The 18,588-nt window shown below is 38.0% G+C and overlaps 1 protein-coding gene across 1 annotated transcript in view; it reads right to left on the bottom strand.

Moving 5' to 3' along the window:
• LOC114134914 (voltage-dependent calcium channel subunit alpha-2/delta-3-like) overlaps positions 1-18,588 on the bottom strand; it is a 38,905-nt gene continuing 20,317 nt past the window's right edge. The window contains exons 12-38 of the mRNA XM_028001780.1: positions 17,690-17,803; positions 16,748-16,826; positions 14,871-15,004; positions 13,035-13,106; positions 12,312-12,392; positions 12,159-12,233; positions 11,263-11,346; positions 10,936-11,007; positions 10,787-10,848; positions 10,149-10,216; positions 9,919-9,964; positions 9,722-9,819; positions 9,564-9,657; positions 7,168-7,251; positions 6,927-7,048; positions 5,364-5,435; positions 5,228-5,289; positions 5,108-5,152; positions 4,962-5,024; positions 3,471-3,541; positions 3,305-3,380; positions 3,071-3,111; positions 2,932-2,987; positions 2,703-2,820; positions 2,509-2,621; positions 2,286-2,368; positions 1-1,013 (exon numbers count right to left, since the gene is read on the bottom strand). Coding sequence (XP_027857581.1) covers positions 921-1,013; positions 2,286-2,368; positions 2,509-2,621; positions 2,703-2,820; positions 2,932-2,987; positions 3,071-3,111; positions 3,305-3,380; positions 3,471-3,541; positions 4,962-5,024; positions 5,108-5,152; positions 5,228-5,289; positions 5,364-5,435; positions 6,927-7,048; positions 7,168-7,251; positions 9,564-9,657; positions 9,722-9,819; positions 9,919-9,964; positions 10,149-10,216; positions 10,787-10,848; positions 10,936-11,007; positions 11,263-11,346; positions 12,159-12,233; positions 12,312-12,392; positions 13,035-13,106; positions 14,871-15,004; positions 16,748-16,826; positions 17,690-17,803 — 2,178 coding nt within the window. The 3' untranslated portion in view covers positions 1-920. The remainder of the gene's footprint in view (positions 1,014-2,285; positions 2,369-2,508; positions 2,622-2,702; positions 2,821-2,931; positions 2,988-3,070; positions 3,112-3,304; positions 3,381-3,470; positions 3,542-4,961; positions 5,025-5,107; positions 5,153-5,227; positions 5,290-5,363; positions 5,436-6,926; positions 7,049-7,167; positions 7,252-9,563; positions 9,658-9,721; positions 9,820-9,918; positions 9,965-10,148; positions 10,217-10,786; positions 10,849-10,935; positions 11,008-11,262; positions 11,347-12,158; positions 12,234-12,311; positions 12,393-13,034; positions 13,107-14,870; positions 15,005-16,747; positions 16,827-17,689; positions 17,804-18,588) is intronic.

Raw genomic sequence — 18,588 nt, 5'->3', positions numbered from 1 at the left:
TGTTCAACTGTAATGTCTTGTTTAGTTTTTATATGTGCACCACCATGTTTGTTTTCCTTTCTCTGTTGAATCTGTTATAATTCAGTTTATTTTTGCCTTTTAAAAATTACATGTAAACTTGATGACATGCACAAAGAGGAAGCAGCACAATGTGTAAAGAAGGAAAATATTTCTTTAGGTTTATTAATCTCTTTTCTTAGACACATGGTTAAGATTACATGGACGTTACAACAAATTATGGCTGAATATATAAATGTAACATTCTTCAACACACTGCATCTTCATCATGCATATTAACTCCTCTCACTTTAATTGAAGAGAAACTGGCAGAACCGTTCAAATAACATTTTTATTTACTGTCTTTTATAAATAATTTTTTTTTTTTTTTACAGTAGATATTTTGTTAGAAAAGCAACTCAAATATTCAGGGAAATAAAACAATTGCACATTAAATTATTTTCTCTGATTTATAGCCAAAAACTTATTCTTTCCATAGCTCACAAAAGTGCATTTTACATTCCTTTATTTTTTTCCTCACGACAATGAAACACACATAATATCTTCTTTTGCACAGTGGACTTGTTCAGACTTTGACAAAAAAAAAAAAAAAAAGTCTTGTTCCCATTTGGCGTTTTCCCCTCCCATTAATTCAGCACACATTCAGAACAAGACAAACGTTCAGTGCAGTGATATGCAATGAGGAGAGCAAACTCGCCAAGCACACACTCTTATTGTTCACATTATGTTGTGTTTTCTGCAGTAATGGATGTGAGCCTCAGAGCTATTGATAAAGACCTAATAGAGTCTTAGTAGAGTAATGTCTGCTGCAGAGGTGAGCGAAGTCGTTTCTGATCAGTCATGTTCTCTAAGTGTTTCTAAGCGTCTTCTGATGGAGTTAGCTTCAGACCTGCAGCTCATGGTCACCTGCTGACGGTCGCTGCAATCAGAGTCAGCAGATTTACAGCCAGGCAGCTGGAGAGGCGACTGGCTGAGCCGCACTCCATGGCATTTTCCTGCAGAAGACACACCCTGCTGTTACACCTGAGTGTGTTAACATAATGTTAAACAGTTTGATGTGTTGTATCTAGTTTCAGAGGTTTCAATGATGCAAACAGTCTGAAATAAAGTAAGTCAGAACAAGATAAACAACATTTCATTGGATTTTTTTGTAATTTTTTTAATGGAAGAAAGAAATCGTATGTGGATGTCTAATTTAAATAAAAATAAAACTGGGAGGATCCCACCCTTTTTGCTGCAGTTACAGCCGCAGGTCTTTTGAGAGTATTTGTCTTACTTTCTCGAAGCTGAAATCTGTCATTGCTTAAAAGGTAATTCTCATTCAGAGTGGATGGAACAAATCTGTGAAGAACAATTTAGGTTGCACTAAATTGTTCTTCACAGACAATTTAGTCTCTCTTTTCATCAACTCTGATTCTGTTTGCCACCACATTATGCTGCCACCACCATGGTTTACCATGAAGGAAAATGTGTTTAGATGATAAGCTTCTACCATGAAGTGTTTACATCTGGACCAAACAGTTAAATGATATTTTCATCAGAGAAATGACCTTCAAGATGTTGTTCTTCACAAGTGACCCACTGCAAATGGCTAAAAACACTTATCACTGGGTTACAAGCAGAATATCTTTTGTCTATGTTCTTCAACTGGATTAGGATTATTTTGCACCACTAAATCCAAAAATGCTAATTTTTTCAGATCAGGTTGTTATTCTAATTTGATTTAGAGAAATTTGATCTTGTGACTTTTTGTGACGTTATCAGTTCATTCCCGTTAATATTTTTCATCCAAAAAAACGTTTTAGAAAAAAAAAGTTTTCTAATATAGTGTATAAAATAAGTGCTACAAACTTGTATTTCTGTAAATTGAATAGTAAACACCTATAGGAGCAAGTACATGTAAATTGAACATTACGTCTTCATTGTGCCAAATTCTCCATCTCTTTTCTGTCCTGATGGATTCTCTCCTCCTGATCATCACTCATTGATCCCAGATTCTCAGGAAATCGATCCAGATGTGAAAACAAGTCATGCATTTGATGCTCATGTTGCATCCATAGTTCAAAAAGTTGACCTGATTGAGCAAAACCAACGTCATGTTGGAAAACAAATTTTTGGCTGTTGACCAGTGTTTTGAGTTTTCCTAATTTACTATGATGGTCATTTAATGGTCGTTTGCTGCCAAATTACTTTGAATATGAGTCAAGTAAACATTTTGCTTTGTTTGTTCATCATGTTGACTTTGTGGACAGGAACATTTCTCCTACCTCAGGGTGGAAAGGATGACATGACTCAGGCTTTTTCCTGTCCTTCTGCAGCTTTAGTCTGTCACATTTTAGTGACTCGTTGTGTTCAAAGGAGTCAAGGATAGAAATGACTGAACAGTTCATTAAAGCTCACATTAAAAGCTTCAAATAATTTATTAACTCCAATACAAATCCTATAACCAGCATCTAACAATGCTTAAAGCAGCAGATCTATAAAGGATATATTTGATCTCGATGGGATCCATTGTTACAGGATCAACGGTGCCGCAGTCGCACTTGTTGTCAACTACAACCATGAACAGGTTGCTGCTGGGAATCTGCTGTATGACAAAAGAACTGCATCCAACACACAAACTAGAATTAAAATTGTTACAGTGAAAATTTAAAATCATTTGAAGATTCAGTGACGATCGGTACCTAACACAACCACCGCAGTCAACGTTGCCTGTTGTCTCCTTAATGGTGCGTTCGGAGACGAAGGCTGGGTATTCTGTGTCGCAAGGCACCGTCATGGTTTTACCCTGAGGCCTCTGAGCTGTTCAGGAAAACACACATTTAGGTCCACCACAAAGTTTGCACAAAAAGAAAGGAGGTTTTTCTGTCTCACGCTGTGGCTCATCTTTACAGACAACGATAAGATGGTTACCTTTGACTGAGAGGTCGACGTTCCACCAGCTGTACAGGTTGAATTCTAGCAGGAAACTAAGAAAACAACAGAAAATGTAAACTTGCGTCCTTTGTGACAATTATAAAAAGTAAACTACTATATATTTAAAAGTTATTACATGACAAGTTCTGTCAGGAGCCACTTAACCATTGAGAAAGGCTGAAAGAAAAGAAAAGGAGGAAGAAAATATTTCATACTTGTCACAGTTCAACGGTGCACAGACAGTAATAACCTCTAACATACAAACATCTCTGGTATTTCTGAATATTTTAACCATAGAGAATATTACTGCAACAGTCTGCAGAGTTCTGGTCTTCTTCTATTTACAGACTGGTGTGTCTCAAACACTCACATCTGATAAAGTGCGTGCGCTGTCGCTGCTCCCGGCGTACTCTCTGCAAAGCGCTTGGTAATCATAGAGGTTGATTCTGCAACACAAGCACAACAGCAGAGGTTGTAATGCACTTAATTAAGACCTGGAGTGAAAACAGAGACAGAAATCAATTGGTGTGTTTGACCTTTTAAAGGAGCCCATTTGGAGAAGTTTGCTCATGACAGCGCCCTCCACCTCTCCAAAGAAAAGCCCTGTCTGAGAGAGGAAAACGGTTACTTACATTACTGGAAATCTTACAGGAATAGATTAAAAAAATAATATCCTAAATAGTGCCTGTGTAATAATTATCTTTCTACTAACTTAGCATATTCAGACACTAAAATCTTTTGCTGATTCTTCAGCTCAGGCTCAGTTAACTTGGGTGAGAAATGTAAAAATTGCCATTGTTAAGCCCTTAAATAGATGAGAAATGTAAAAATTGCCATTTTTAAGCCCTTAATAGATCTGCGATTGAATATTGGTCACTTTGCTGCAGCTCCCACATGGCTTCTTATAACTTTCTTTCAACAATGGCTTTTTATTTGCTACTCTTGCATAAAGTCCAGATTTTTGGATGCAGGACTAAACGTTTTCAACAGATTCTCCCACCTGAGCTGTGGATCTTTGCAGCTCATCCAGAGTTACTTTAACAAAGGTGATTCTTTGATTCATGCTCCTTTTTCCTACCTGAAGTTTGGGTAGGAGGTAAAGTCTTGCTAGATTTGCAGTTATAAAATACTGATCTTGTTTTTGACAGTTTTCAGAACTCTGAATATTGATATAAAAGATGATCCTATAAACATCTCCATTATCTCTGCAGCATTTGTTGGTCTTCATGATGCTGTTTGTTGATTAATCCTGACTAACAAACCTCTGAGGCCTTCACACAACATCTGGGTTTACAGTGAGATTAAATGACACACAGATGGACTCCATCTACCAATTAGTTTATTTTATTTGGGGATGTCAAATAAAAATGGTGCAAATTCTTAATAAAAAAAAATTTATTTTGACTTTAAATAAATAATTCTTCTTTGACTTATGTAATTAAATCCCAAAGTAGTAGATTGGTGCTTAAGATTGTAACCTGGCAAAGTTTGAAAATATTCCAGTGAGAGATTTTTCAAAATGTAAAATTTAACATCTTGTTGAAACTACTTTGTATAACTAAGTGAGCATACTGTACTGTTTGACAATAGGATTAATTGGAATTAACTTTTGATTGAATTGAAATGTTTTTGTAAATTGCCTTGAGATTACTTTCGTTGTGAATTGGTGATATTAAATAAACTGAATTCAATTGAATTGAATTGTTAAAGAGATAAAAGTTTTAATCCCTGAAGAACAGAGTAACCTTGCAGCTAAACGCTCATTTGGATTTATCTCTCAGGATTTTATTACAGATATATACATATTTTTTAGATTTTGGGACTCATGCAGCTGCACGTCTTTAATTACTTTCTAAACACGGAAATCTGATCCCATAAAACATTCTAACACCATCTTTTCAGATTTATCTATCAGAAATCTCCAGAAAAGTTCATTGTATCTAGATAAACACTGCTTAGGATTTTAGTCATCTAAATTGTTCAGTAACTTGACTGTCAATGTCTGAATGCAGAAATATGGACTTTACCTGAGATTTTTCCTCTGTAACAAGAATGAAGCCGTTGTTGTCAATGAGGTAGCAGTTAATGTCCTGTAAGGACAGAAAACAAGAAGGTTAAATAAAAAATAAACCCTCAAACAGGAATAAAACCAGTGATGTGGACGTTTTCTTACCTCACTATCACAGCTAATGATACAATTTCCATCCAGAGCTGTGCACTGAGTAAAACACAATAAGAGTTTATTTTCATTCATGATTAGAAATTTTATTATTTCACAGAGGTTTCGGATTACCTGTCTGCAGGCAGTCCAGAACTTTCTCTGAAAATACTCGAGCTTCATTTGGATCCCCACGGCTGAAAACAGCATAACACTGAGCTCTGACTTGATAAACAGAGCTGGAGGTAAATGTGATGCGGACAACTATTACCAGCAACAATGGGAGATTTTCTGTCATCGAGGAGCTGAATTGCTGTGCTGGCCAACACCACACTCTCAGAAGCTAGAAAAGAGCAGTGAAATTTATTCATGTTACCTTTTATGCTCACTAGGTGGCACCCTTTGCCCAGCAGCTGCTGGGTGACGGTGAAGTCCAGTTGGAGTTTCCTCGGATCCAACTTTACTGTTCCTGAAATGAGCGTCGTGACTGAAGATTTCAGGTTATGCATTCAGTCATTTAAAATAGGATGGAGGATGTAAAAGTTTTGCACAGAAAGTCCTTCATATTCCCCGAACTGTGGACCGATCCAGGTCCATTAAAATGGCTCATAGGTTATGAGGCAGATAAGATGAGCTGCACATCTTGCTAGTAAAACTGACAGTCTAAATAAGGATTTTCCTATTAAAACTCTGATTCATTTTTTGTATCTCAATGAGTTAGAACACAAGTGGAAAGTTGCTTTACTCAGTAATTCAAAGAGAAAAATTGATGCATAATTTAGACTCAGCCTGGGCTCTTTCTGCATGGAGTTGGTGTGTTTTCCACATGCATGTGTGAGTTCTCTGCTGATGCCGCCTTGTCCCATGCACAGCACAAAAATAGGACTTTTGTTTTATGCTTTGCTTCATACAGAGGACTGGACAAGTGGCTGTTGAGAAGCAATTGCTTGCTGGAAGTGTGGACTCTGTTGAAGTTTACCCAATTGCTAACGTTTGGTCATGACGTATGTAATGCGCCAACTAAATTGTGAACAAAGCTCTGCTATGAAAATGACCAGAAATTGTGTCTGCCGTAAACAACAATCCCCCAATGCAAAGTGCCAAACTGAATGACATGTTTGCCAGCATTAAAATGTCTGAAGCTTTCCTCTTGCAAACAACACAGACTGAATGACGATTCCAAAATCAGCGCAGAAAATATAAGTTATTGTTCACAAATTCTCCTTCTGTTCACTGACTGGCCAGGATGAAATTCATCTTGGGCAATCAAACTCAATGGGAGAAATCCCAAACAGAGCAGTGAAGGGAGATGATAGTTGAGCAAAATTGCATATGAAGACAATGGCCATGCTGATAAAACACCAAATTTATCAAATGAAGCTATGTTATAATACAAAAAACAATCTATTTAGCGCAGGACTGAGGAGGTCAGCCTGTGGCTCTGCTGAAATTGCTTTAACTTTTGTCGGTGTTACCTGGTGCCAAGTTCTGGTAAAAATTTAAATCAGTTTCTCAATAAAGCTTTCCAACAGAGTTAAGGAAGACTTAAAAGTGCAGTGGACCAACAGAAACACATATCAGTACTGACTTTGGAGACTGGAAGACAAGCAGCAGACACTGGGGCCTTCATTTCCAAACTATTTGAAAATTTACTGAAAAAAATGGTGGCATTCCAATCTGCTGAGATACACCTGAAAATTCAGCAGCAAAATAAAAATAATATAGAAAATAAAGCTCATATTAGGTGTAGTTTTCCAGGGACTCGGAGAGCTGACAATTGACTTTTCTTAGAGCTCACAGTGACTTCTGTAATCACAGCGTCAGTGCAGAGTACCTGTGCTGAAGGGGATGGAGTAGACAAATGTGCCTGGGACCTGCTCTGCCGCTCTCCTGTACCACAGGGGGAAGTGATCAGCATTAAACACACCCTCCTCGTCCTCCGCTGTCAGGAAATTTCTGTGCAGCCACAGAGACACACAAAGAAAGAAACAGAGGTGAGAAGACAATGATTAGATTCACCTCCTCGCTTCATGCTGTAAGTAATGATTAGAGAGATGTTGAGCTGCAGCACTCACTGAGCAGTTGGTACAAACAGGTTTGTTCTGGACAGACCAGTCCGTGTGCCCAGGAATGCAATCTCCACCCCTTTGTCTGGGTTCCTGTAGGGGGGATGCAAAGGAGATGATAACCAAATAAACTTCTCTTTGTTTCAGCTATGCAACACACACAGAGGCTTGCAAAAGTATTCGTACCCGTTGGACTTTACAGCCAGAAAGATGGATATATTTCATTGGAAATTAATTTAAAAGACCAATACAAAGTGGCATTTAATTGGGAAGGAGAAAGAAAATTATGCACGTCAAATTTCTTTGAGACAGACGTCATGTCATTACCGAAGTTTCCCAATGCAGCTGAGTTGGAGCAGAGTTTTGAAATATAATTATAAATATCGCACCCAGATTATTGGGCAAAATTGAATAAATACTGAAGACTTTGATTAGGTCTTTAAGATTGTTCTTTTTTTTCCCAAAAAGAATAATCTGTTTCATCATAAAAAAGACCAGAAAATTCAACATAATCAGTCACACATATGATGAGCAAAAACAATAACTGTACGTTAAGTTTACACTTTTACTGGTAGAGAAAATGTTGCATTATTTTATTTATTCATTATTATTTAAACTCACTGAGTTTGAAAACCTCTTTTTCAAGAAAGTTTTTGGCCAAAATGGAGCAACAAATACAGCACAGAAAAACACACAGTTAAAAGAAAGTGTCAAGCTATTAAAAACAATGCAGTGAGGACACAAAGGGCCATTTTTAAATTTCACCTTATTTATAAAGATAAATCTCACATATTTTGATGTCTCATTTTGAAGAGCAGCCTAACAAAAGACTATACAATCTATATAATACATAAAACTATAAAATACAGAGCTCACAAAGGAAATTGGAGGGAAAAGAAGAAAAACTTCTGCATTAAAGGTTTTAAGATATCAACTTATTATTAAAATATCTTGAAACACTTTTGTGTTATTAATCTGTTTTCTTCTTTCATCTCTCCAACTGGAAATATATAATTTTACTGATGGAAATTTGTATCCTTCTAAAATGTGCTTGAGTGATTATTTTTCTCATATCCTCCTGGACCCTCATGTCCAAATAAACAACGCATGCATAGAAGTTTAGATAAAATTGTGCATTTTTTGTATGTTATGTGCTAATGAACAGAAAATTAAGCCGGGACTGATTTTCTTTCTGTTATATTGTAAGAAATCTTTATACAACATCTTGTAAAAATATCTTTGTTTTTCATCAATGTTAAATGTTCAGAAAATAAGACAAAATCCTTTGCAGGATAATTATGACACTTGAATTGATAAACTACTTTAACCTATATAAAATAAAAATTTTACACTTATACCTGTATCAGTAAAAACTTCAAGTGGTGCATTTATCTAGAATTTTATGTTTTTAGTCACCTGCTTCCCTGTTTGAAGCTGATGGAAACTATTCCCTCAGCACGATGCTGCATCGCCATGGTTTCACCATGAGAATAAGATGTAAGGGTGATCTGCAGTGTTAATTTATTATCACTTTTTGGCACAATGAAGGCCAAAAAGTTCAAATAGTGTCACATCTGATCATAACAACCTTTTAGTGTTTGTATGGAAGACCCCATCTCCATTTCAGGGAAACATAAAACTGATCATTTTTGTAACAACAACAACAAAACCCCCCGCCCCCAAGTTTGTACTTTCTGACAAACTGAGAGGCAGCAGGTTTACAGAGAAAATAGCAGGAATTCAAGTATTGAGCCCTGCAGGACTCCACAAGGAAAATTAACCCTTGTGGAGGGTCCGTACTTCAGCGGAAGCCATTTAAAAGCCATTTTCTTGTGTTTCTTGTATATTTCTATGTTATCAATGCACACAGACCACTGAAGTGGGCACTAGTGCTTCATACAGTACACTACAAACTACTTGCACTGCAAGTGGAAGAAAATTTTTGTTGAATTCAATATGACAAATGAAAAAGCATGCTGACCAACCCAGTCCTTCCTTCTGCTACTGAGGATTCTTGCAGGTAAAAAATATATTGTGACATCAAGTAACCCCTAAAGAACAATATTACTAATGTATTTTCCAAATAACTTTGCATTTGGAGAAAATTACAATTGATCACCTGGAAAAAATCCTTTTTTTTTTTTTTACATTTTTTTCCCTACCTTTTTTTTATGCCTTAAGAAAATCAAAAACATTTTGGAAAATAATCCTGACATAAAGGATCATAATTAATGTATGAAGGGGTTAAAATTGTTAAAACGAACACAAAAAGTCAGAGTCAGATACGATTTGAACTCTGATCATGTTGAATGAGCTGTTAATGAAATGAGAAACACAAGAAACAAAACTTGACATATTCTGACTGCAGTTGGGGGAGAAGTATAAATGTTTTCTAATGTTCTTACTCTGATTTGTTGAGAGCCAGGCTGTTCCAGTAGCTCTTCAGTGGAGCCGTGACGACAGCGTCGAACAACACTTCCTGTATCAACTCTCTGTCACCTGAATGATGCAACACAAGTTACCTTACCAACCACAACAACCAGTTTAGGTGCAACTCTCTTACATTTGAGGTGTGTTCTGCGGCCAGTCATGAAGAGCTTTATGGCTTGAATCTGGGTCAGGTGGCGGTGCTCGTGCTTCTCCTCCGTGTTGCAGTAGGTCCTGTGTCCAGCCCAAACAAATCAGAACCCAGTCCACATAATGCCAAATGATGTAACCTAAATAACGCATGAACGACCACCTTTACAAGCCTTGCCTCACCATTCATCTGCCAGGGCGACATCTGGCTGTTCCAGATCACGGAGCCCTGAAAAACGACAGTCAGTAACGCTCCAGCAATGCCGCTCCACATTGACTCAGGCACTGATTGAGTTTACATGAGCAAAAGGTTTTCCGGTGACACAGAAATCTGAGTTCTGCGCCATGTAAGCATATTGCTCGTCCGTCTTTGTTGACGTCATATTGTGTGAGATGAACTTGGATTAAAGTACCTGCATCCATCGATACATTTCCTCTGAAGAAATACTTTCCGTGGCCTCTTGAGAGAGCAACTCCGACACTGGAAGCACAAACGCAAAGGAGTGTAAAAAGTTAAGTTATTCCTTTAGTGGACTGCAGACTTTAAAGAAGAGGGTATAAAGGTACAGAAATATTTTTTTCTCAGCTTCTGGAATTAAATAAAAGTAACTTTTCCTGTTGTGGGTCAGTTAGAATTGCCATAATTATCACTATTTACAAGAAGTGGAAGGTCACCCAAAATATTTGAGCCACTTCAAGCATTTAAAAAAAGACAGTCATCTAAAACAACAAATCTCTCCATTTCTTCTGACATTTAGCAAATACAAACATTTTTTCTGATACCAATGGACCTAAAACAGGAAATGTTTAATCAGAGTTTTTGTCAGAAAGGTGAGGAAAAAAAGACATGTGTCTTTTTGTGCAACAAAAGTCAATTTATTTTTGAATGTAGCAAACAAGATGTAACTATCACCCTAATCTACAAGCTAAATGCAAAGAAAAACAGAATTTTTATTTCTAATTTGTTAAATTAATCAAAATTAAGAATTATTTTTTTTAATTATAAATTCTGAGGTTTGATCTCTAGAGTGAATTAAAGGTTTTAAATTACCTGAATGGAGTTCCTTTGATATCGGTGTAGTAATAGTCGTTGTGCATCTTGAGAACACGCCTCTGAAAATAAAGTTCGTTTATTCCTAAGAGATTAAAGACGACGGCCGTCTTCTGATTTACACTAAACAGTTCTATCTGCAGCCTCACCCCTCGGTCCACGGTCCTCTTCACGTCCATAGAGAAAGTCCCCGTCCTCCTGTTTACCATGGCGTTACGTAGCTGAGCGAGAAGACAAGCTCGGTCAGTGATCTGGCATTTTGTCTGCTCAAGATTTCTGTGCAAATTTGCTGTGAAAACTGTGCTTGGAAATAACCAGACTGTTCTCAGGATCATTTAGTCTGATGGAAGTTCTCGTAAGATTGGGAGAAAAAATATTGAAAAGTAATGTTGCACATCCGAATAGATTTAGTCTGAATTGCGTTTGGTTAGGAGAAAGTCAACTTTGCTCCTTTTGTAATAAGGTTTTGTACGTACGATGTCGTCCTTGTCTTCCCACTCCACCTCAGAGAGATCCACGCTGCTGTAATAAGGCTTCCTCCTCCTCTGTCCCTCCTGATACTGCACAAAGTAAAACAAGAAGCACAGATTAATAATCTCATCTCTGCAATCCTGCTTTATTTTACTGACAAAGCTCACACACAGAAGCTAATCTAGTCTGAAATAATCTGCTCCATGTTTTCATAATACATATCACGGATGTAGAAAACATAAATTCAAAGCTTTTTCACTTAAGTCTGTCTTTTTGTCATGTAATGAATCCTCATCCTCATCCTTATTTATCAAGCACTGATAAGGCGCTTTTGCAGAGTAATAATTTAACAAATCATCTGTGAAATTAACACTGTCAGGTGAATTAAAATTAATTAATATGATTGATAGAAACTCCACGCTCAAACAAGAACACGTCAAGCTCTGCCACCGCCCCGATTCACACGAAACGTCAACGACTACAACGACAGCCACAAAGAGACACAAAGAACCGGCACAGACTGACACACACAGTTGCACAGAGAGCTGTAGCACTAACACTGGCGTACACAGATCCACCAGCACAGCCAAAGCTCCTTGAGGAACCAGAGGTCCCAGAGCGAGGGGCCGTGGTTTCTGCCAGCAAGTGTTAAGTTACCTCTGGGAAATCTCAGGCCAGCCAGCCTTATGAGTGGCCTTTATCCCTGCATGCATACATCAAAGGAAAAGGTGGGATTACAGACTATACAAGCTAATGTAGCCTCACAGCCAGATATCACATTAGACTCTGTGTGCCCTTAAGGATAATTTTGATGATGTGCACAAAACCAAAGGAAAAGAGAGGGTAAAGTAAAGGAATGCTGCAAGACTGAGGCAGTCAAAACGCAGAGAAACTCAGTTACCAAAGGCCTGAGGTCCGGATGCGTCAGGATGTAGCCATTATTTGTGATTGCAAAAGCATATCCATGGATCCCTAACTGCAGGGAGAAGAGGAGTGTCAGACAGGGTAAAAGAAGACATAAAAACAGTGATCTAGCAGAGGAAACTGATTGTACCATATGTTTTGGGATGAGCTTCATCAGCTCCTGCAGAGGGATGTCTGTGCCAGCGACTCCCAGCAGAATACCCTGGTTCTTCTGCATGAGAAGTTGCAACACACCATTAAGGTGTGTCACACAACAAAAACTGGGAAACACGTCAGAGTAAAATGAAGGCAGACCTTCTATTGCTTTCTCCGACGTATCAGTGATTATGTTTTTATGAGGTTCTAAAATTATTTTTTTAGTAGTAGTCGGATGGGGACCACTTATTATGCTAAGTGGCACAACAAAACCAAAAGCTTCAACATAAATCGATTTTTTTTCGTCAATAAAAATGGGCATTACTTGAAGCGCAAAAACGATAAATAAAAAGTGTAAAAAAAAATTCACCAATATCATTGTTTATTAAGTAGGTAGAGTAAAATTATTCTACATAGGCATGAGTCAGTTTAAACTTTTCTTCAGAGTGGTCTTCTTTTTTACTTCTTTTCTGTTGTGAGATACTTTACTGGAGCTTCACATTTAAGCAAAGAACAATAGAAAAAATACTTTGTCACAATAATAAGTTTTTCAGTCAATTTCAAGAGTAAATATGAATGGTCTGGCATCTGAGAAAGCAACAAAGTCTGAATAAAGCCTTTTTTATGTAGGGAAATACTGAGCTTGGAGAACATCCCATGTGGTTAAGTCTATTCATCTGACCTCTGGTTTGAACCTCTATGAGAAATATTTACTCACCGTTTCATTCTTTGTGCTGAACACTGGCATTGCTACTGTCGTCGTCAGAGCTGGACCTGATTTACCGCGAAGCTGAAACAAATAACGAGCAAAAATTAATTAGCTAGTAATTTTAATAAATAAAATGTGTTAGAAATTAAATCATTTTTAAAAATGTACCTGTTCAATTAAGGGTAATTATTTATTCAGCCATTTAACAATGAAAAGCTGGTTTAAATGTGTTGTCTGACTTGTTAATCTTAAGCAAACGTATGATACATTTACAATAAGCACAATCAATCCAAGTAAGTTAATTAATAAATAAATATAAACACAAAGAGGAACTCAAAGTGCAGATCACCTGTGCAAAAGTGATGCTTACTCTTTTGTACAAGTGGTACAACAGAGTTTCTATTCTTTTTACTTTGCGTAAATTTGCTCAAAAAAACAAACATATTTTTAAAAATAAATTCAGAATGCTAGAGCAACATATTTTAATACAAACAAGTGTCAAAATTCAGAAAATGTCATTCACTGCAACATTGTAAACTCAAATTTGAAAAGCCAAACACTGGCTTTAAAACTAGACTTCGTTTGGTAGCAAAACCAGCAATAAATAAAAAAAAAAATGTTAATTTATTTCTAGCATCAAATCATTGCACCTTCAAATCGTCAACCTACATGAAGATTAAAATAATTAAGCAAATGTTCACAGTTGGAGGAGGTCTGTTGTGTCTGCCCCCGTGTTAGTCAAGACAAGTAGCTTCATGTTTATATATATATATGTGTGTGTGTGTGTGTGTGTGTGTGTGCGCTGCAGACTGTATGTGCATAAACATGAAACAAAACCTCTGCAAGCTGCTACAAGTTGACAAAATGAAGAATGGAGGGTCCTTAAACTCATCACTGCAGACAATGGTGGACAAATCCCAGCTGCTTAGTCTCCCTAAACTGTGTCCACACAAACATGCTCACGGATAAACCTATGGATGCCAAACAATCTGCACACCATCCCTCCCTTCCTCCCCTCCTCTTCCTCCTCTCGGTCTCTCCTCCAATGTCAGTTTTATTATGGGCTTTAGGAGATAAAGTGCAATGATCCACAGAATGATGAATGGTGTGTCTGAGGTTGAGATACAGGAGCACACACTCCAGAGGACAATCTCCCAACCATTTGTGTGCACGTGTGTGTGTGGGTTTTTTCATGTGTGTTTTACTGGGTACATTGTCTCCTAACTGGAAGGAAGAACAATAAATGCCTCTGTGCTGAAAGCGTATCTCCACACTTTAAATTTTGTGGGAAATATCAAAGCAAGAAGATTATATTTAACCTCTAAAGTTATATTTGCTGAAGCTGAGAGGAAAACATTGTTCTCCTCCATGTATCCATTTGTCAGTTTAGGGTTTTTTAACAGAAATTTAAAATTGCCATTAAGATCTTTTCCTCTATAGCATGAGAAAGCTGACGGAGAAAAAAAGACCCAAAGACTGAATTGTTAGTGAGTTAAAGTAAAGTAGATACAGTATGTCTGTGCATTGAATGTGTAGATGCAGACGTAAAAGGAAGGGGGAATCCATGCAGATTAATGGAGCTCATAATTAGGAATCATTACAGAAGCGTAATGAATAATGATGAGAGAACAGATCCACACATGGGCTCTCCTCACTGTACAACCCCTCAGAATAGCATGCAACCAAGATAACATCACTACAAAACATGATCTAAAGCTTATCGGGAAAAATGTAAATTCCTGGACGTTTTTCATGCCTGCAGTGACACTAGATTACCAACGTAAATAAAAGATATATCCTGACAAGGCAGATGGGACGGTAGTTAATGCAGTGTGACATACTTACAGCACTGTCCGCGTACGCTTCAGTCCACACCGTATCGTGTTCATGATCGATAACCTTTGGACGGCTCATGACGTGAAGATACCTCATCACATTCTCCTGGACATCGGCTAGAGTGGAGATCTGACTAAAATACCCTGAAATAAAACGGAAACTAAAGTAAAAAAAGATTCATTTTGACGAGAGCAGCACCTCCTCTGGTACAGCTGCACAAAATGTACTAAGACTGTCCAGTCTAAAATAAAAAATATATATTTCTAAGATTAACAGACGTTGGTTCCAGAGAGAAGTTGTCTTATGATCAGTGGATTCAGCCTTCTCTTGAGTCAAAGAGCTAAAGAGCAAAGCTTAAAATGCATAACAGTCATTGGGAATTAGGTGCATATCATAGCATTAGTTCAAAGATTATGTAAGACAACCTTAATATTTTTTGCATATGAATAAAGACATACCAATATACCAGAAAACAAAGTGGAACTGCTCAACATCAACATGGTTTTTAACACATCAGACATAACAGGAATGGCAGCCAAGGTTTACTGCATAAAACAGGATCTGAGATGGAAATGTTCCCCTAAATCAGTCTGATGGGAAACATTAGGAGAGGTTGAGAATGACTGAGCTAATAAGACTTCCTGATGCACACTGATGAACAGGCGATGGTTATAATAAACTACAGATGGACCAAGCCAAATAAAAAACAAAACAAACGCAAAGATGTGCAGAACCCTCAGAGTCTGAAGTTGAAAAATGTGAATGTAGTTTTTTACATGCAGCCAATTTTGAATTCACAAGAAAAAGATGAAACAAAATTCTACCTTAATGAACCTAAGAATGCCATTTTTTAATTTGACAAATCTTTTACACGATTTTAATCGCTGTGGGATGATTCAGTTCAGGGTTGATAAGTTTGTATTTTGCCATTATCACATAAAATATAAGTATAAGTATTTTTTGCGTATACAGATAGAAGAAATGCTTCATTAATCTCAAATAGTGTTGTGTGTAGAACAATGCAGTTAATCAGTTTCAGATTTTGAACTAAAGATGGTCAAATAGTTCAAGATTCCTGGAAATAATGTTGAAAATGTCCTGGAGATTTGCTCCAAATCAGAACTTTATAGTAATTAACCAGCTGCTGTTTTCTCCATTTTTTTTTTTTTTTAGCAGGAATCCTTTGCCCTCTTCATGCAAACAAGCAATAGAAGACCTGTTACATTGAAAGCTATTGAGAACTTTTACAAGTAAGAATGTTTCTACCACCCTCTATCAGACGGCGCCCTGGGTAGAGAGCCATAATGGTTTTATCATAAACTGCCACTGTAGCAGAGAGCTGAATGGAAATGCAGTTTTCCTCAGATCTGTGGGGTCGTCTTGTACGTTGTTGCTGTCCAGACCCCTATCACTGCAGCTGTTGCAGGTTCCCAGCATTTCAGATTAGAGCAGCAGCTCCTGACAATGTTTCACATCGGACATGTGAGGTTATTTCACAGAGGGGGGTCCGTCAGAGGAGAGGGGGTTTGATGCTTGTCATTCTACAATTCCTCAGTGATCCGCTTTCCTGCCTGCGACTCTCCCATTCAGGGAGCACTCATCCGAAGCGCTGACACGTGGCAGCCATCAGCAGAGAGCAGCCAAGAGGTAGACAGTGACAGGAAGAGGGATTAGAGCAGATTGAACTCTGACCCCCGCCCCCCACTTCAAGTGACACTTCATTGCCTCTTGGCAGACGGTATCTGAGCCAGACCATGCAGGCGCACACATACACGTGATAGATATAAAACGCTAAAGCGCTCCGTTTTCCACATATCTTCAGGCTATCATATTCATGCAGACAAAGCAAACAGCACTTTAAAAGTGTTCATCAAAAAGTCTCCAACCTTTGTTGGCACAAGCCATCCATTTCAGGTTATCTGCAAATGCAGACTCTCGCCCAATCAGGTAGGGGAATATGCGCACCTGTGCAAAGAACACAGACACGATAACACATCAGAGATTACAAGATAGAAAATATATGGTCTTATTTTGCGATTTAGCTGCTTTTAAAGTTTCTTTTTGCAAGTCACTTTGTGTTTCTTGTCCTTTTGTTTTCAATCTCTGCTGCAGTTAAATCAATTAATTTTCCTTTTGCTGGGGTCTTTGGGTTGAGGGCAGGAGCGACCGTCCCTTTGGAGAACACTGTGTGACACGCTGCCAGGCCTGCACGGCTCATCGGCTCCAGATGCTTTGCTAAGCATAAAGCATAGAAAACACTCGCTGCCATGCAGGAGCCCTGAGGGCGCATGGACCAGGTGGGGGATGGGGTGCCAAACCCTGCCAACACACATACGCTTGAAAGGCCTGAACAAAGGCCCCGAGCTGTTGCTATTGTTGTTTTGTGATTTAATTTCAATTGCCTCTAGATTATACAAACATAACCGGACAAAGAACTTCGAAACCAGAGCTGAGTCCAGGAAGAGGTGCAGCAGCAGCTCTGTGGTGGAGTACAGAGCTCCTGATTGAGCACTTATGCACGCACTGCCCTTGAAAGTTGTTAATTTGCCATGTTTTATTCCTCGTGAGGGGAAAATGAGTTGTAATGAATCAACATATTGGAAAGAAAAAAAATCACACTGACATGGATTTTACATTACTGAGTTGTAATGAAGTAAGAATCCAATTCCTCACTACATCAGACAGGAGCTGGGGCTGGCGTAAAGTATTAAAATGTACATTTATTACTGATGCAAGAGAACTGCAGAACAAGCAGAAAGGTCAGAAAAAAGCATCTGAGGAGAGGAGAGTTTCAAACGGAAAGAAAAAAAAGCGAGGTCAGGACTTACTTTTCTGTCTGGCCAGTTGTACTTCTCAAAAACATCATCATACATTTTCGTAGCTCCGTCCGTCACAAGCATGATGGCCTGGCTGCACACGCTGCCATGTCCAGTCTGATTAAACTGCAGACGCAGGAAAAAACAAACAGGAAACAGACATATCACATATTTATTTTTGCTTATGGACAAACATGTCTATGACGTCTGCAGATGTCAGTCAGTAGGGGAGACTTTGTGTTTAAGTAATCCTGAGTAATGCGGCGTTTTTCATTCTGATCCCAGAAGATGCAGTGCCGTAATTAACTGGTTTATTGACCTGCAGTGATGTGAATATGGAGACAAAGAGATCCACAGTGACACAATCACAGGGCAAATCCTGCTGAGCTCATCTGCTCCTAAATCAGGTTTGAGATCAGATTCAAATCCTTCATGCACATAAACGAAAAGTAAACACGCAATACAAGATCTGCACACTTACAGCTTAATGCAGCTGGTTATTTTCATGACAGTCGTCCATTACATATTTAACCTGGACAGACAGGCATAACAGTTTCACATAATGCTTGTCACAACTATTACAAAATTTCCTGATTGTGCAACTACTGTACAACTCCAAAGTATTTACACAAACAGTTTTGATCTGTTTGTCACATTGAAATGCTTCATTTCATCAGACAGATTTTGCTGTCAGACAAAAGTAACTCGAGTAAATCATGAATAAACTGTAATTAACATTTCTTTGGTTCAGTTTCACTGAATACTTCCTGATCTGTAGCATCAGGGACTCATTTAAACAGAACTTGTCTGTCAACATGAAGCATTCATTTACTGGTCTAGAGAAACGTAAGAACACAAGGAGAAATAATAGTTTTCACATTTTTAAGACTGAAAAAGCGACGCAGTGTCTG

The sequence above is a fragment of the Xiphophorus couchianus genome, chromosome 20, assembly GCF_001444195.1.
Source record: "Xiphophorus couchianus chromosome 20, X_couchianus-1.0, whole genome shotgun sequence".
Classification (NCBI taxonomy): Eukaryota; Metazoa; Chordata; class Actinopteri; order Cyprinodontiformes; family Poeciliidae; genus Xiphophorus; species Xiphophorus couchianus.
Note: the sequence above shows the minus strand (reverse complement) of the source record. Positions and strands in the feature narration are given on the sequence as shown.